The sequence below is a fragment of the Bos mutus genome, chromosome 13 (assembly GCF_027580195.1).
Source record: "Bos mutus isolate GX-2022 chromosome 13, NWIPB_WYAK_1.1, whole genome shotgun sequence".
Lineage (NCBI taxonomy): Eukaryota > Metazoa > Chordata > Mammalia > Artiodactyla > Bovidae > Bos > Bos mutus.
In genome coordinates, this window is record NC_091629.1 from 41,844,724 (window position 1) to 41,862,747 (window position 18,024).

At 43.2% G+C, this 18,024-nt stretch overlaps 2 protein-coding genes across 3 annotated transcripts; both read left to right on the plus strand.

Annotated features, from left to right (window-relative positions):
- The first annotated feature begins 889 nt into the window (after positions 1 to 889).
- On the plus strand, positions 890 to 9,821 carry PRELID3B (PRELI domain containing 3B). Of its 2 annotated transcripts, XR_011466543.1 has the most exons (7): positions 890 to 1,067; positions 5,072 to 5,240; positions 6,357 to 6,446; positions 6,998 to 7,068; positions 7,181 to 7,283; positions 8,074 to 8,201; positions 8,771 to 8,906. XR_011466543.1 is itself a non-coding variant. In XM_005910810.3 (6 exons), exons 1-6 carry the CDS (start codon positions 1,036 to 1,038, stop codon positions 8,888 to 8,890), a joined length of 585 nt encoding a protein of 194 aa, XP_005910872.1. In that variant the 5' UTR covers positions 897 to 1,035; the 3' UTR covers positions 8,891 to 9,821. The 2 variants fall into 2 exon arrangements, 1 of the variants encoding a protein (XP_005910872.1); XM_005910810.3 differs by lacking the exon at positions 8,074 to 8,201 and having other exon boundaries at positions 897 to 1,067; positions 8,771 to 9,821.
- A 1,472-nt stretch (positions 9,822 to 11,293) lies between these two features.
- ATP5F1E (ATP synthase F1 subunit epsilon) lies at positions 11,294 to 14,854 on the plus strand. The gene is made up of 3 exons (XM_070381478.1): positions 11,294 to 11,453; positions 13,153 to 13,279; positions 14,696 to 14,854. Exons 1-2 carry the CDS (start codon positions 11,422 to 11,424, stop codon positions 13,274 to 13,276), a joined length of 156 nt encoding a protein of 51 aa, XP_070237579.1. The 5' UTR covers positions 11,294 to 11,421; the 3' UTR covers positions 13,277 to 13,279; positions 14,696 to 14,854.
- The last annotated feature ends 3,170 nt before the right edge of the window (positions 14,855 to 18,024 follow it).

Below are 18,024 nucleotides of genomic sequence, written 5' to 3' on the forward strand. Positions count from 1 at the left end.
TAGACGATTCCAGTAATTCATTCATTCCACGAAGAATTTTCATTTTTTAATAAATAACCATTGAGTCTTTACCAAGAATCATTATTGAGCAAGACAGGCAAGATCCTTGCCCTCAAGGGCTTATGTTTGCGTGGAAGTTAAACAAACGATGATCTCAAAGAGTGAGAAGTGCTAAGAAAAATACAACAGGCTATGTAACAGAGGATCTAAGGCTAGAGGAACTGCCAAGCTGATGGAGGGCGATGAAGTATAAGGGCTCTCTGGGCGGGGGAATGGGATGACACTTGAGCTGAGATCCATCCTTTAAGCCAGGGCCAGGAGGCTTTCCATCTCTTCCATGAGCACTCGAGCTTCCTAATCTCCTAACCTAACACCCTCCTTCCACTGGACACTAAATGTGCTGCCTGATGTTAGCGTCTCCGGGTCTACCTTGCGTATCTGCTCCCCGCCCAGGGGCAAAATCTCCGGAAGGCAGGTGAAATGGGATAGGAGATAGGAGGAAGCTCTTAGTATGTCACCATGAACATTTGCTCAAACACACAGGCGCAGTCGGCGTAAGCGGCCGGACTGAACCAGTCAACAGGCCTCAGAACCCCAGGCAAGCACGGGCTGGGATGGGAAGAGGTGAGGCGACCTGCCTGTGAGCCGAAGAACCGGCTGGGCCGGGCCCAACTCTGCCCTGACGACAGCGCTCCTGCCTACGCCCTCGAGGGGGCGGGCCGTAAGCCCTGTGCCGCGCCTGCGCAGTACAACGCCCGCGCCTGCGGCCCCGAGCGCGGCCCTCGAACTGCGCCGGCGCGGTGCGACAGGCGCTAAGGGGCGGGGCTCCGTTGCGCCGCGCGCAAGGCTGGGGCAAAACCCGGGCCGGGATAGGGCGTGGGGCAGCGCGTCGGGACGTCCCTCGCGTCGGGCCCGACGGCGCGTGCGCACTGGATGGCCGGCTGGGCGGCTGAGGGGCGGGGCGGGGGCAAGAGTGGCCTCTTTGCCTCATTTGTGCCCTAACGCCGCCCGGACACCGTGCTGGCCGCCGACACCATGAAGATCTGGACTTCGGAGCACGTCTTTGAGTAAGTTTGGGGGTAGGAGCAGGTCGGCGGGGGTCACGGGGCAACTGGGGGTAGGAGGGTAGGTTGGGCCCGGAGTCGCGGCGAGGCCCCGGCGCACTTCAGGAAGCTTCTGGGCGTCGGGCCTAGTGTGGGGAGCTGGGCCCGAGCGCCTCGGAGCCCGGGGCGTGGGGTCCAAGGTCACGACCCTGGGGACACCCCAGAAATGGGCTCCCAGGGGACACGGCCGGACGGGAGGGGACTGGGGATGGGGCCCTTGCGGCCTTCCTCTGGGGGACGCCCCCTCGGGTGGCAGGGGCGGCGCCGAACACGAGGTCCTTGACAGCCCCGTAGGCCCGAGGATCCTGGAGAAAGGCGTGGACTGTCGAGATTCTGGTCGCCCCGCCACCTTCAGGTAGAGTTTCTTAACCTCGGAATGTGAATTTAGGGTGAGCTCAGGCGACCAGGAAGTGGAACTTTTTCCAGCAGCTTCGTGCCTTGAGGAATTGCAATTTATGGCCTTGGAATTGGAGTCCAAGGTACAGCCCTGACTCTGACAAGCTGTGTGACCTTGGGTTACCCATTTCCGTCGTCTGAGACATGGAAGATGACGGTGTTGTCAGGGCCTGACAGCACTGAGATGTCTCTGAGGCCATGTTCATTAACATCTCCTGGTTAGGGGGAAATGTTTACTAAGGAAAAAGGTCTTAAACCAGTTGGATGTTGAGAATTAAATTATTTGCTGCTTCCATGATTCATTGTGCAGAAGAACCATGCCTTGAATCCCCTGTATCGTTTTTGCCTGAACAAATTGTTGATCGATTATCTCATCACTGTTTATTGACTAATAATTTTTCCTCTCACCGGTTTGAAATGCTGCCTTCATCCTAAAACACTGCTGTGATTTATATTTTAATCCATTTCTGAGCTGTCTGCCCTATTTGACTGATCTTGCTATTGTTGCCACACTGTTTTAATTTTTATAGCTTTGGTAGTATGTTTTAGTGTAACCATTTGGTTTAAAAACAAAACGACTTTTCTGAAGGCAGTGTTAAAACATGTTGTAGACTGTTTACATTCTTATCAAATCAGACACATGCAGGAGTTCGCTGGATCCTAGAAAGCAGAGAATGTTAGAATCAGAGGGAAAGTTTCTTTTCTCCCTAATGTTTACTATTTTTTAGGGGGGAGACCCTGAATTTGTAGTCTTTTTAATATTCTTTAACCAGGTCACATTCTTCTACTCTGTTTGAACCATTAGAATCATGGGTGGTTTCTTCTTTGCAGTTTTCTTCTGGGTTTAAATGCTTAAGTTTTTTCCACTGTGTCTTATAACTTTCTTCCTTAACACTCTTCTCCCTAGGTTGTTCCCCACCCCTCCTCTTCACTCATTCTGCCCTTTTCTTTAATGTTTCCCTCTCTTTTTCCCCTTCAGTGTAAATGCTCAGTGAAATTCTGCTATTGGCCTTCTTGCATTTCATCAGAGATTCTTAATTTTTCTCTTGTTGCAGACTTCTCTGAAATTTGATGAAGGCTCTGAGACTCTGCTCCCAGAACATAGACATACTCACATAAATGCTCTGTATGTTCTGGGAGAAGCCCTGATTCTCCCCAGATAATCTGACTTCTTGATCAAGGTCCCAGCTGATACATACACATTTCCAGCAGCCAAATCTGTACCTAGGGCTCCAGCCTCTCTTGACCTTCAAATCCTTATTTTCAGGTTTCAGCAGCGTGTCTCTGCTCCAGTGTTCTGCGGGCTTTTCAAACTCAGCATCCCTGAAAATGAAGTTGTTTATCTCCGCTCTCAAATTTTACACTTTTCCTATGTTTCCCATCTTAAGGATGTTACTAACCAACATCTAAGTCATCTTAGATGACTTTCTGTGTCTTTCCCATCTTTGAGTTGCCAGACTTCCTTCTGAGGCCTAGCATGTAGTTGGTATCTAGTTGAAGTCATTCATTGATTCTTACACCAAATATGAAAGCCCACTAGGCACCAGGCGCTGTTCTTTGGATCGATTCCACTTTGGTAAATAATCAAGACATCATTGCTGCCTCAGTGAACAGTGTTCCCACATTTTATAGGTGAAACAATTGGACAGTTCACCAGGCCAGCACCAGTTCCACTTATTGACTGCCCTTTGGCACAATCTTTGAATGTCTTGCAGTGTGAAGTCTTTTCACATGATTACATTAATTCAGTTAAAATGAATTTCTGGAAGATTGTTTATTGTCATATATATCCTTTGTGATTTTTGAGCTAGACGTGTTTTATAAAGCTAAGTCAACATCAGTGTTTTCAGGTTGGCCCAGAGAGGAGAGAAGTACTGAATTACAAATAACATACAACCATCCTGAAACCTTGCAGTTGCTAATTTTTTTAGAGGAGGTGAGGAAGAGAATAAGTTCCAGGAAGCCAGCTATCCAGAGTCTCTGACTAGATGGAGACAGGGATGGGCTCACTCATCTGATTCTCATTTTAGTTAGTTGCCTTGGTAACAGTCAGAGTGCTTGTCCCCTATCACTTCTTTTTGTGGGGATTGTTTAGATTTGTGAAATAGATTCGCTTGTATACCTGCACTTAATGCTGAATAAGGCTTGAGATTAAAAATACAATGGGATTCATTTCTGAATAGCAAAAATGAAAGCTTTAAGAGTAATGGTGGAATGGGAGGGAGGTTCAAGAGAGAGGAGCAGGTATACCTATGGCTGATGTATGGCAGAAACCAGCACAATATTGTAAAGCAATTATCCTTCAATTAAAAGTAAATTAAAAAAAAAAAAAGGTTTTGGTTGTCCAGGGTTTTGCGAAGCGAGTGGGGTTGAGATTTTTCTTCTGTCCACAAAAAGTTATTAGGCTTAGTTCTCTGAAAAGTTAAAATAGATTAGTACCTACTTGTTTTGCTTTTAGAAAAATAAAAAGCCGTGCTGTGTCGTTTATCAGTAAGTGAAGTTTGAAACACCATCTCCAGATCTTGTCTTTCTTTCAGTGAAGATGTAGAATCAGTCACTTTTAATGCTCATTGTAATTAGTCAGAGGCTCACTTGAAAGGGGTATCTTTTGTATAAGTATATTGTTCAGGTAAACTGTGAAGAGAACAAATGCACATTATGTTGTAAATCACCCAAGTACACGTGTTTTTCCAGTAATATAAAGATGCTGCAAGTTCCATGATGCTGTTGCCATCTTAATCCTTCATAAGCAAAGGCTGATGAAGAGAGACTATTAGAAAATGGCACATTGCTGCTGCTGCTGCTGCTAAGTTGCTTCAGTCGTGTCCGACTCTGTGCAACCCCATAGACAGCAGCCCACCAGGCTCCCCCGTCCCTGGGATTCTCCAGGCAAGAACACTGGAGTGGGTTGCCAGTTCTTTCTCCAATGCATGAAAGTGAAAAGTGAAAGTGAAGTCACTCAGTCGTGTCGGACTCTTAACGACCCCATGGACTGTAGCCCAACAGGCTCCTCCATCCATGGGATTTCCAGGCAAGAGTACTGGAGTGGGGTGCCATTGCCTTCTCCAAAATGGCACATTAGGAGTATCTTAAAAAAAAAAAACAGTATATTGAGTGACCTTTTCAAAACAGATGTCAGAACCACTCCTTGGAGGAAAGTAAAGAATAAAAAGATTGGCTGGAGGGGTCACAATTATTTATTACATTATTAGAGGCAAGTACATGTTTAATATGAATCAGTGATTCTTAGAAACAAAATTTATGTGTGAGAGGATACTGGTGAGTGGAAAATATGACTCAGGAAACTACTGGAGTGTTCTATAGGTTATTTTAACCTTGCAGGCATCAGCTGTGACACATAGCCTGTGTACTGAAAAAAAGACTGAAATCTGTACACGTCCATAATGTAGACTGAGTCCCCTGAAATCATCTTCCGGTCAACATTTCAGAAAATAATCTTCCCTAGGTAAATTAAGTAAACTTTAAGTGTAAAGAATAATTTGATGAGTTATATAAATGGTTTAATTTATATGCATGTTGTTAAAGGTTTGATTTTTGATTCGTGTCTGCAGCCATCCATGGGAAACCGTTACAACAGCTGCAATGCAGAAATACCCAAATCCTATGAATCCGAGTGTGGTTGGAGTTGATGTACTGGACAGACACATAGATCCCTCTGGAAAGTTGCACAGCCATAGACTTCTCAGCACAGAGTGGGGACTGCCTTCCATTGTGAAGTCTGTAAGTGTGCCTTTGTTCCTGAAGCAGTGTGACTGCTGGAGAGAAGTTTTCTAGATCACATTATAATTTCAAATAGGTGGTGGGAGCCAATTTGGAATGTCATTTTTGCATCAGTTCAAATTGTATTATAATAAACTTGAGTTATGAGTGTATAATGAATTAGAAATATTATTACAGTCTTCATGAAGTCACCTGATAAAACCTTCTGAAGGAAGCCAGCTAATGCTCTGTGATCTGAAAGTTTTATTCTGCTTTTCCTACCTTGCCAACAGCTTGAGCTATGGCAGCTGGGATTTGGTGCTGGTGGTTAGTGGGCAGCTGCTGGGGTCATTGGTGCTGCGACGTTAAGTGAGGCATAATCTCAGTTTGCCGTGGCCAGGTTTGTTCCAAGATCTGGTGCTTCTGCCTATACATTGGAAAATGTAAATCTGTGCTCTTTCAAGGGAGCAGGTTTTAGGGATCCAGTCTATCATGATGGGAGAGAATCCTAGTATAAGTGGACCAAGTTATCTGTAGAAACCCTCTTCATAGAAGGTGGGCCCATGCAGAAAACGGAAGTACATGTTTTTCACCAGGAATGTGCTAACTGCTTCCTTTGTTCTAACTGCTGCACTAGATGATGAGGACAAAGAAGTGAGCAGGGTTGGGATGGGCTTGGGGTCAGCGTGGGAGTGCCCCTGCATGTGCTGTGTTACCTTCATTGTGAAGTGGCTGGTCTTCTGCCTGGAGAGCAGAGCCACCGCATCCTCCCCCTTGGACTGCACCAGGGAAGCCCTGACAGACACTCTGAAGCTCTCCTTTCTCTCCATCTATGTTTCCCGAATGTCAGGCTCACCGCTCCACAGCAACCTTGGCAGTTTCCGCATCCTGCCTTGTCTTGCGTACGTTTTCAGCTGGCTGGTGGCTAAATTGTCTCTGCGGAAGGTTTTTGTGTCTAGGAGTCTCATCTTCTCCCTTAAGTGGTCCTCCTTTCTGATCTTTGTCTCATTCCTTGTGTTTTTTATGAAAACACATTTTTGGTTCAAAATACTAACACATCTTTACCTACAAATAAAACATTGATAACACTAGTTAAGAAATCCTCCTCTGATCACTAATTCCAAATGTTTTACTTAGATTATTGGTGCGGCAAGAACCAAAACATATGTGCAAGAACATTCTGTAGTGGATCCTGTAGAGAAAACAATGGAACTTAAATCTACAAATGTAAGTAACTACCTGGCTTAGTTTTTTCTTCTTTTGTGGTGGTGGTGGTGGTTTAGTCACTAAGTCGTGTCCAACTCTTGCGACCCCATGGACCGTAGCCTGCCGGCTCCTCTGTCCATGGGATTCTCCAGGCAAGAATACTGGAGTGGGTTGCCACTCCCTCCTCCGTTCCCTCTTGTAGTTGATACACAAGTGGACGTACACTCTTCAGCCTGGTCTAAGAAATTCCTACTCAGATGCTGGACCGTCTCTGCCTGTTTGCAGCCTCAGTGCTCTAATGAGCCTGCCTGTTACTTCTAGGAGATAGCATTCAATAAAATGAATTTGGAATCACTGTATATTATTACTATTATGGTGCTTTTGTCAAATTTATTACTTTTTTAATAAAAAGTAAGCAATGAATATTGAAAAGTTCTATTTACATAGTAATATCAAAGTGGTTTATATGCTATTTTGCATATTTACCCAGCAGGATTTTGGTTTGTGAGTTAATTTAGGAAATGTTTTTAATCTTGATTCCCGACATTATTTGACTTTTTTTAATTCTGTAGATTTCATTTACAAATATGGTTTCAGTAGATGAGAGACTTATATACAAACCACATCCTCAAGACCCAGAAAAGTAAGTGAAAAGTATTTTAACAAGCTTATTTTACAATATATTTTTATTTTTCTTAAGTATGAAAAATGAAAATTAGGTCATCCTGAAGCTGTGCCAATGTGTTTTGTTCTAGAACTATTTTGACTCAAGAAGCCATAATTACTGTGAAAGGAGTCAGTCTCGGCAGTTACCTTGAAGGGCTGATGGCAAGTACGATATCATCAAATGCTAATAAAGTAAGTAAGGCTGCTCTCACTTAACGTGGGGGGGTGGGGTGCAGGCTTGTGGGATCTTAGTTCCCCAGGTCCGCTGCAGTGGAAGCACAGAGTCTTAACCGCTGGGTCACCTGGGAAGTCCCTCCCGCTTGCTGTTCTTCCTGGGTCATTTCTTAGAAGAGCTGTCCTTGTGAGCTGTCTGAGCCACTGCAACATGACGCCATGTGGGCTGTTACTGGGTCTAGTGTGTCTGAGTTCACATTCCACCTGTAATTTCCACCTGTAACTCTGACCAGCCTTTCATCTTGGGCAGTTAACTAAGTGAGCCTTTCTCTACCTCAGTTTCCTATCTGTGAAGTGAAGATTAATTAGCCACCTTACAGGGTTGGGTATGAAGAGTAAATGAGGTATCATGGGAAATCTGGCTGGGGGCCCAGCATTTGGGGGCAGGGGAAGGCGAAGATGTGTGTCACTGTTGAAAGCATAGATTCTCAGCCTGTTTCTCATTATCATCTCCCTTCACCCCCAGATCCACTGTAGATATTTTCTCCTAACTATCCCCACCCTGAGAAATTATTTAATGCCAAACATTATGTCTACAGATTCAGAGATATATGGGTCTGCGTCTGTGCTTTATATATTAAAAGAATGAGATTTTTCCCTACTACCCCCCAACTAATTTTTGCCCCATTGAAAATGTATGATTTAAAATAAAGTAAGTTTAGAGAAAGAGATGCCTAATGCACTGTTTTATAACGTGTAATATCATTCAGCAGTCAAAAGATATTCATAGATGCCTTCTCTATGTCAGGCAGAGTGCTAGGCTAGACTGGGGAGACAGCGGGGAGCAAAACAAACGTGGTGCCTGCCCTCGTGGAACTAAGAGGAAGGCGACATTAATCATACAACACGGCATTAGGAAAGGAAAAGTACAGAAAGGTACGAGAGTGCTTCATGAGTGCTGAGTAAGTGGTGTTGCTGCTGAGTTCTGAGCGAGGGGTGGGTAGGCCGTGAGGGGTCTGCTAGGGAGTGGTCCAGGTGGATCAGCTGCACATGCAAAGGCCCCAAGGCCAGAAGCAGTCAGTGCTCCTCTTTCTGTCCCTCAGGGAAGTACACAGAGTCCCACGAGAGAGGGGTTGGAGAGCAAGTTAGACCAGAGCCTCGGACAGCATTTTGGTGTAAAATATGGACATAAAAAGAGAAATGGAGTTTGACCTCACCATCAGAAGGGGGACCATTCTAATCATAAAGTAAAACATGACTATCATTTAATTGTAGATTCTTTTTAGAACATCTTTTGCAAACAAAAACCAGTTTTAGATCAAGCCAGTTTCTCAAAGCATTTGATATTTGGTAAATAACGTTAAAGAAGAAAATACAAAGAGAAAAACTGTCCTAGTGAGGTTTAGTTACGCTTGTTCCACCCATTGTGACTTCCTGATGTGCTATTCATGCATGCCTTTGCCCTCACTTGGTTATCAGTAAACATACTGGATTTTTTTTTTAAGGGCCGAGAAGCAATGGAGTGGGTAATACATAAATTAAATGCTGAAATTGAGGAACTGACAGCTTCAGCAAGAGGAAGCATACGGACACCAATGGCGGCAGCGGCATTTGTGGAGAAATGATAATGGAGGTTGATAGATGGCACCCAGTTCCCCAGCTCTCTACAAGCTGGCAGTATATTTATTTGTTATTTAAAAAATACAACTCTATTTTAGGTAGAATTTTTTTTTTAAATAAGCTGAAGAAAAGCTATGTGACTTGATCAAACAGAGGTGCAGGGTTTCTAAATAAAAGGGATCAGCTGAAATTAGTATTGTCTGAAATGACTGATTTTGAGGATTCCAGTATTTATGCAAAATTTTAAGCTTTTTGAAAAGTATGCTTGGAAATTGGTATTGGCTGAGGAAACCTCCTTAAGGTAGAATTTTAAAGCTTTTCATGCATTGGAACTCTTACCTGGCTTTGGACCAACCCCAGAACCAAGCAGAGCCCCTTCTGCGTACGCAAGACTGCCCTGCTGCAGTAAACTTGGAGAGCTTCCATGAGGGAACTCACTGTTAAAGGAGGAACTATCGTTTTAAAAAGACATTAATTGTATGAAATAATTTGCTATAAACCACCATTAAAAATCACAATGCTTTAATTTCATACTCAACATTTTTTGGAGTAAAAATTATCACGAAAGTAATAAATGACTCCAACAAAAGTACATTTTATTGTGTTATAAAGGGTACTGTACTGATTTGCCAAAGTTTTGTAACTTAGTAAAGGTATTACCTTCCTTGGATTTGTACTTTATGATTTAGTATGCTGTATCGTGGGCTGGTTATGTTAACTGAAGAAATAAAGTCATTACCAGAATTTTGCAGCACTCTTAAACTTAAACAGAAGAACAGCTGTTCACATCTTTTAGCATTTCACATTTGCTTAACTTAAATTGCCATGTGTCAAAATCACGGTTCTGTAATTGCTAAAGCATGATATGTCAGGTTATTTGAATATAATTACTTTGTGAAGTAATTATGACCACAAAACATCTTTGTTACATGAAGAGCTGTACATCATTTGAAATTACTCAAATGATGTCTTGATCTGAAGCATAAATCCCAGGGACTTAATGTTTTTAATAACATTGTGTCACTGCGGGGGATGGGGGTGGTGGAGAAGAAAAAAATAATAGGGTGGGAAAAAAAGGCATTGGCCTAAAGCACCCTGTGAGCTGTTTTGCAGCTTTTATTTATAGGAAATCCTTGCTTTGGATGAACAGTCCAATATGTGTATTTTGTAACAGGCAATTAATTATCAACCACTAAGTAAGAATATCTATGATCCTTGGAATTGTTGCATACAGAGTACTGTTATTAAAAGGTGATGAGCTCTTGCCTTTATTTCACAGTACTTAATGTATAAACTTCTAGTCAGTTTTCCTACAAAAGAAACCAGTTAATACAGGTATATAAACCACAAAAATCATATACCAATTTAAAAATCGGTGTTTTTCTACTTAAAGTACTGTTTAGCTTGAGGCTTCTTAGGACATTTGTAAAAGCACATTAAAGCCAATAAGGTTTTTTATTATTTTTATAACATTTTTTACAATTAGAATAGCATTTCAACTAAACAAAACATTGCTAAATATTGATATTTAATAAATTACCCTGTATAATTTCTGGAAATTATACTTGTTCTGGAAAGTGTCAGAATAGCCTAATGATAAAAAGATTTCTAAACAATGTTATCCTGACTTTTTTATTCTAATAATCTATAAATTTTCATTTTCCAGTGTAGTTACTTTTAGTAAAGTAGCTGGTAGTTAATGGCTTTTACCTGTTAAGCATTTGAGAGGACTGAAATACTGGTTTTCATGGGTTAGAATTAAGGCTCTCAGACTATGTAGCATATTTTTTAATATTAAAGGTGGATCTTAATTAAAAAACTTCCTGTTAATAAAAACTTCCTTTTAACTATGATGTTTTTCCTGATTATAATTTCTTTCTAATAACTGCAAGGAGTAAAAGTGTTTTATCCTTGTAAGAATTCGCCTAATGCCACGTGCTGGAGCCGGCTCAGCGCCCAAGATTTAGATTCTAGGTTGGATGCGCAGCGCTTCGGCCCTCCCTTCCTCCGATGTCCGGTCTGCTCCCCTGGCCGGGCTCTGCTGCCTGGTCTGGTTACCCACCCTGGGCTGGCCTGAAACCCCGGAACTGTCGAGGGTCGGCTTGCCATGGTTAATTGTTAACTCGGGACGGTAGTGCTGGCGCGTCGTCAAGGTCCAGACCCGGCCGTCGGGTCCCGGGGCGGGAAAGGGGTGGCGCGCCCAGAACACGGGCCTCGACGCGGTTCAAAGTCCCGCGCTACCAGAGCCAGGTGGTCACGCCTCCCCTCTAGCCCCGGCAAGGCTACTACGGAAACCCGCGAGGCACACCTGCACTGGCAACCACGGCACGGGTCGCGCGCCCCTATTGGCTCACGGCGCGGGGAGCATTCTGCGACAAGGCGGTGAGGCCGTCCGGGAAGGCGGGGCGGGACTGGCAGCCTCGGAGCCCCGCCCCTTCCGCTTCTCAGACCTGACCTTCCGGCAGCCGGGCCGCGCGCCGAGCCGACATTGACAGGTCTTCGCGATTCGGCCCGACGCGCCCCCTCTCGCGACATCATGGTGGCGTACTGGCGACAGGCTGGACTCAGGTAGGGCCAGGCCTCGGGAAAGGCGGACCTCTGGGGCACGGGGAGGTACGGGGCGGCCCGGGGTCGGAGGTCACGCCGGGCGCTTCGCGGATGGGGGTCGGCACGGCGAGTGAGGTCCCAAGATGGCGGCCTGCAGACGCTGGGCCAGGGTCACGGCCGCCGGGGCCCGAGCACCTGCCGGCACCTGCCGAGTGTCACCGAGCACCTGCGTGCTCCCAGGAGCGCCCTCGACAAGTGCCATGTCTTCTCAAGGACGGCGCTTCTCACCCGCGCGGCCTTTGGCCTTTGAATTGGACTCAGTTGAGGTTCTGAAGTAACAGAGCTCGAGAGAGCGGAGGGATTCTCTGGGTGTAACCACGGTCACTGTAGCTGTTTCTTTCTAGCATCATTAAAAATTAACTCCTGTTGTCAGGTTTATTGGTAAAACGGGTGAAAGCCCTTGACAAGGTGTAAAGAGCTCTGCCCCAGGTGAGTGGTGGCTCCTGGGAAGCCAGAATATGGAACACACTGGAGGCCACGGCTTCTGGTGAGATGGAGAAACCGTGGATCTAGGTGTCACACCTGGTTTCTTTGCCCGTACACCCGATTGAGCTGCTCACCTGGCTCAGGTTAACACACCTTGTTACTTGACTAGATTAAGTAGCACCTCCTAATGGTGACCTGTGGGTATATGACTGGGCAACCCAAGAGTTTGCTGATTTTCAAGGTCGAGGTAGAGTTCTGTAGGATTGGAGGCATGATGGTCCCCCTCAGAGGCAGCACCTACCACGTGATAGGTGGGGCAGACCTGCTCACCTCACTTGGTCTTTCATCCTCCCAGCCACCAGTGGGACAAATATTGTTATCCTTCTGCTTTGTGCTGTTGTTTTTACAGGTGAGCAAATTAGACAAAAAGATGCAAAGGTCACCAATTCCTAGGAATGGAAGCAAGAATCTGAACTCCTATCTCTAGTCCCCCAAAAAACAAACCTGAAAATATGAGAAAATAGTCAGCAGCAAACTCCCCTTCCTGTTTTCAAAGAGTGTTAAAAGTGAGCTTACATCTCCTGGAAAATAAGGTGTTGATGGGAGTCCCACGTAGCAAACAGGAAGCAGGCTGTCAGATATTTTGCTCGAATTGATGATGTTCTCTAAGGGCTTCTCAGTTTAACTTAGAAACTTTGATTGGGAAGTTATTTTCAATGGCAGACCTGTGAATCAGAATCCAGTATTCTGAGGAAAACCTTTAAATAATCAGAAGTAGAGCTCTTTTCATTCAAAATAGGTGTGTTTTTTTCCTCTTTTAATTATGTATGCTTTATCTTGTAAGAATAATAAAAGACAAAATGTTGAAATCAAATGGGAAAAAGTACAGTCATGTTATACCCTTTGTTAACATTTAGGACTGTGCTGTGGGTTTTTCCCTCTAATAAATCTATGCATCTTTTAGTTCAAATTCATATGTATTGAAGAGAAAACAGTGCAAAGAAAAATAAAAAATCTCCCATTCTAATACCAATGAAGGCTTTGATACATTTCTTTCTGGTCTTATTTCTCTTTGTATATATTCCTTTTGCGTCATTCATTTATTTTAAAGTTCAGTTCTACAATAATGTACAATGAAACCAAAAGTATAGGCAGGAAAACAAAAGCACAGTCACACAACCAGTCTGGCTGGATCATTGATTATTAGCTTTCTTGCTCTCTCATTTCCTCCCAGCTACATCCGATACTCCCAGATCTGTGCAAAAGCAGTCAGAGATGCACTGAAGACTGAATTCAAAGCAAACGCCATGAAGACTTCTGGCAGCACCATAAAAATTGTGAAAGTGAAAAAGGAATAATCTGTAAGTTACTGATACATTTAGAAAAAGAGTTGCACCGTAAGTTTTTAGAACGCTTTAAAAAATCGAATTTCAGCTCTCAAAAATAGCTGTCCATGTTTGGTCAGTTGGTACATTTAGAGTTAGTGGGATGATAATTTGAGGCACACAGGTTGTAGAAGTCCCATGGTTTAATCAAAGAATGTCACTGGGAGGCCCTGACAAGCAGAAGTAATTGCCACATTGATTTTTAGTTCATTTAGCGAAGCTTAGGTAAAGAGCCATCGGCCATCTTATTTTAATTAAACCTGTTTCATTTGTCTACACAAAATCAAATATTTGGAGGATAAACTCCCAACTTTATAATTGTTATTGGAGTTATGTAACTACTTCAGAAGCTTGAAAAATTACTCTTCTTTAAGAGTTTATTTTCCCCACATCTGCTAGTGTTCTCAAGCATAAGGGCTGCCAGTACAGGCAAGGGTCCTGATTTCTTATCAAGCATTAAAATCATCAAGACCCTGCAGTGAATACTGTTTTGCTAAATTTATTATGCTTTCAGAGTTTGGTTCATTTCACCTCTGATGTTGGCATTGCAAAGTAAGACAGTTTCGTACAGTTGATAAGTTCAAACTACTAAAGTGATTTGATCTCTAAACCACTTTTTTTGACATTATTATTTCAAAGATAAAGTGAGGCAAATTACCAGAGGGATGTTTTTCAGATTTAATTTTCTTGTTTTGCTTTAAAAAAAAATTTTCAGCAGTAGCCAGGAAATGTGATAAATATTAATCCTTTGGCAGCTTGTGGTTATGAGCAGTTTTACTTATTGGAACTGTCTCCCCTAAGCATTCTTCATTTTCATTTTAAATTAGTAAATATTTTATTACAAGTCTGGAGATGCAGTGTTTTGAATTGAGCCCTGTTTCTGTTGGGGCTCTCTGTCTAATCTCATCATTCTGAGGGATGAGACCTTTAGGTTGGGTTGTTTTTGTTTTAACAGTGAGCTAACTGAGAAAAATCACCCCACTTCTGCCTGCAGCATGGCTGATCCAAACCCTGCTTCGATTGCCCTCAACCTTGCGATGTCCTTGGGGCCAGGAAGTAGGGTTTGGCTCCAGTAAACAGCACAGTGACCACTGTCTATACCTTGTACAGGGAATGAGTCCCCACTGCCTCAACGTCTTCTAAAGACAGAGTGTTTCTTAACTGTGGGGAGAGTGTTTGGCTTTATTTAGCAAGGAAGTGCCTCTTTGGCTAGGGCCTCTCAGGTGAACCCACACTTTTTACATCTGAGAGCCAAGGTTTATCACCAGCCAAGTGAACTGAAGCCGTAATCGTATTATACAGCTCGTTGTAAGGAAGTTATTTCCCCTATTTGTGTTGGATTTTTAAGAAAACAAAAGGACCAGCAACTTGGATTTTCTCTTTTCCTTCTAGACCCTGAGTACAGCCTGAATGCTGCATGTTCAAGGTGAAGCTGTGGGCACATATTATAGCAGATTGGAAACCATCTCCCTTCATGGAAAAAAAAACAAAATAATACCTGTCTTGTTCATAGATTGACAATGCCAGTGAATTAAAGTACAGTTCACTCTAGCTGTTGGTTTTTGATTTCTGTCAGACTTCTTCTTTATGGGAGCCATCTGCACGGCTGCAGGAATATGATAAAAGGAGAACAGAAACTTCTGTCCATCCAGTGGTTAGCACTCCAAGCTGCAGGGGGCATGGGTTCAATCCCTGGTTGGGGAACAAAGATCCCACAGCCGCCAAAAAAAAAAAAACCCAAAAAGTTAAAGGAAGAAGAGATGTCATATCTAGTGACCAAAGGGATCCAGGAGACATTTTGAAAATGTCTCAAAATAGTGCTCTTTTTCATGACATAAATTGACAGAATTGGGCTCTGTTATCAAAGCTGTCTTACTCCTTATCTTCAAATTGCAGACACCATGTCAGAGCTAGTGGCCAGGGGTGGGGGAGGGGAAGTGGGTTGTCTGCTGGCCTCATCCTCCTTTGCAGGCACCTGTCGTATCCACGTGGTGCCACTTAGCCAGTAGACTAAGTGAGAATGATTATTAAAACATAGATTAGGAAACAAAATACTAAATTGTGGTATTCATTTCTTATCATGCACTTAAAACCTATAGAGGAGTACTTTTAATGTTGAAATTATCAAGCACAAAATATCTTTTACTTTGTCTTATAAACGAACTTTTATATCCTGGGAGTGTTTCTCATAGGAAACTAGACAAAACCACTCATTAACTTGCTTACAGAGTTGATGGCTGAGCTGACATGAAAATCTAAGGCTCTGGACTGCAGGTCTCAGGCGTGCTTATGACAGCCGTCCAGTGTACTTTTTGGGGTAATTCATTTACCCTTTAAATACTTAGAGATAAGAATTTTTGCAAGTGCAGTGTTTCTCTTTCTTTGAAACTTGAAAGCACTTGGCTAAATAAAATCCCACTGCAGAGTTAGAACTGCTTGATTGTTAACCACTTCTGGAGGATGGAGAAATACAGCTGGACAGGAAATTTTGAAACACTTCAGCTTCTGCCCCAGGAACGGCTCTCACCTTGATACTTAAGCTCACTATATAATTTATCAGGGCCACTCAGCCACGCTGAGGACGAGCCCAAGAGAACGTTTTTGTTCTTGGCTTCTGGAGAGGACTTCCTGCCCCAGACTCTTGACCTGTATGTAAGTTTTATCTCATTCTCGGCACAGGGCGTGCAAAGAGGAGCGGGGGTGCTGAACAGAAGCAGCTTAGGAGCCCCTTGAGCCCTGTGCCTGAGGCTTTTGTCCTGAGCTTTTGAAGTCAGGGCCCCTCAGTTGTCATGCTTCAGTCCCCACAATTAAGGTACCAGGAGGCATCTTTCATTACTGGGACAGAAACAAATGACTCACAAGGCCATGGGGCCTCTGATACCAGACGAATAAAGTAACTGATAGGCAAAGGGCTGAATCATTTCCAGCCAAGTTAATTGGAGATAAGTCATTTTATTCAGGAGGCAGATGGAATAATTAGAGTCGAGACTTAGGGACAGGCCTTGTGATAAGGAAAGGATTAAAGTTAACTGAGTAAAGGACAGATTCACTGCTCAGTAGAGATTCTGTGCGGTTCTTTCTCCATGATTAAAAAAATCCTGAACTGTACCATGAGGCCTTGCGTCACGCCCCACTGGGTAGCTGGCAGGACCACTGTGTCCAGAATACCAGGGGGCCTGGTCAGATCAAGTTGTGGGTATTTCACTAACCACCTGCGTGACTTGTGAGGGATTCAGTCTCCTCATTCAAACAAGGTTCTTGTGTGTGAAGTGAAGGAATCAAACATGCTCTAAAATCCTGAGTCTACCATCTCGGTCTTGGAGAGACCAATGTTGCTGTAACCACTGTACAGCTAAAGGAAGAGGCCTTTCAAAATTGGGACAGATTTCTTTTGGTTTTAGTGTGTGTTTTTTTTTTTTTTTTAATCTATATCTACTTAGCTCAGCTGATAAAGAAACTGCCTGCAGTGCAGGAGACCCCAGTTCAATTCCTGGGATGAGAAGATCCCCTGGAGAATAGATAGGCTACTGCACTGCAGTATTCTTAGACTTCCCTGGTGGCTCAGCTGGTAAAGAATCTGCCTGCAATAGGAGAGACCTGGGCTTGATCCCTGGGTTGGGAAGATCCCCTGGAGAAGGGAACAGCTACCCACTCCAGTATTCTGGCCTGGAAAATTCCATAGACATGGGGTCGCAAAGAGTCAGAAGTGAAAGTGAGCAACTTTCACTTCACCAGACAAGAGTAGGATAGTGGGATGCATTTTGAAATATTTTTAACTACTCAACATTAATAAGTCTGGGCAGTTAGGCTCCCAGAAAAGGAATTTACTTAGTCTGAAATAAAGCAATTTAGCCATTTAAAATTGAATTTCTTTGTACTTTAATGATTACTATTGAGCAAACAATCTTTACAGTAATATAAATCAGCAGGGTTTTTGTTGGTGTTTTTTAAACTTTAGATCTGTATCCTTTTCTGCATCTATTTAATTGCCTTTTTAGATTTGAGAAAGTGAAAAAAGTGCCAGAGGAAGCATGCGTATAAATTCTTATGTAATCACAGGTTATGTTTCTTTTTAGCATCTAAAGAAGTTATGAACTCTAAGTAATTCAGGTGCAGTTTCTTATTAAATCTGCTTTCGGTTTTAGTGCTTTTTGAACCACAAGTAGAAAGTGTTTAAAACTTTATTTTTTTTAATTCTGTAGATAAAAGGCATGTCACAATACAAACATCGAGAGAATTTTTCTCTTGGTGCATATTTTGGTTATTTCCTCGTGATACGCACGTGAAGAGAGTGAAGTTTCTCAAAATGAGCTACTATCACCCACCCACTGGCTGCCCTATTACTGCAGGTTACAAAGCAAATAGGAGATGAAAACCCAGTTGCCTGCAAGTAGATAGTTCCTCCCATCACTGGCTGCCCATGGATCCAATTGGATAACTCTGTGGTAATTCTAGAAAGCCATTAAAACCTTTCGTGGATGGGATGGCAGTGCAATATGTCAGAAATAGGTAAACTGTAATTAAGAAGTTATGGATGATTTGATTACGCTCTTGTGTATTTGGTCCGTTGTAATGTGAACAGATTAAAATTGTGTAATGGCTAAAGCTGTGTCATCATGCAAACATTTATGGCAACTTCTGCAAATTAATTTGAACTGTAAAAGTTCCCTAATGAGACAGTGTCCTCCATAACCTCGAAGGACACTACAGCCACCGCTGCT

Coding starts and splice junctions, on each gene's coding strand:
- PRELID3B (XM_005910810.3), top strand. CDS start 1,036: ATGAAGATCTGGACTTCGGAGCACGTCTTTGA. Junction 1,068..5,071: donor ACTTCGGAGCACGTCTTTGA/GTAAGTTTGGGG, acceptor TCGTGTCTGCAG/CCATCCATGGGAAACCGTTA. Junction 6,447..6,997: donor TGGAACTTAAATCTACAAAT/GTAAGTAACTAC, acceptor TTAATTCTGTAG/ATTTCATTTACAAATATGGT.
- ATP5F1E (XM_070381478.1), top strand. CDS start 11,422: ATGGTGGCGTACTGGCGACAGGCTGGACTCAG. Junction 11,454..13,152: donor TGGCGACAGGCTGGACTCAG/GTAGGGCCAGGC, acceptor ATTTCCTCCCAG/CTACATCCGATACTCCCAGA.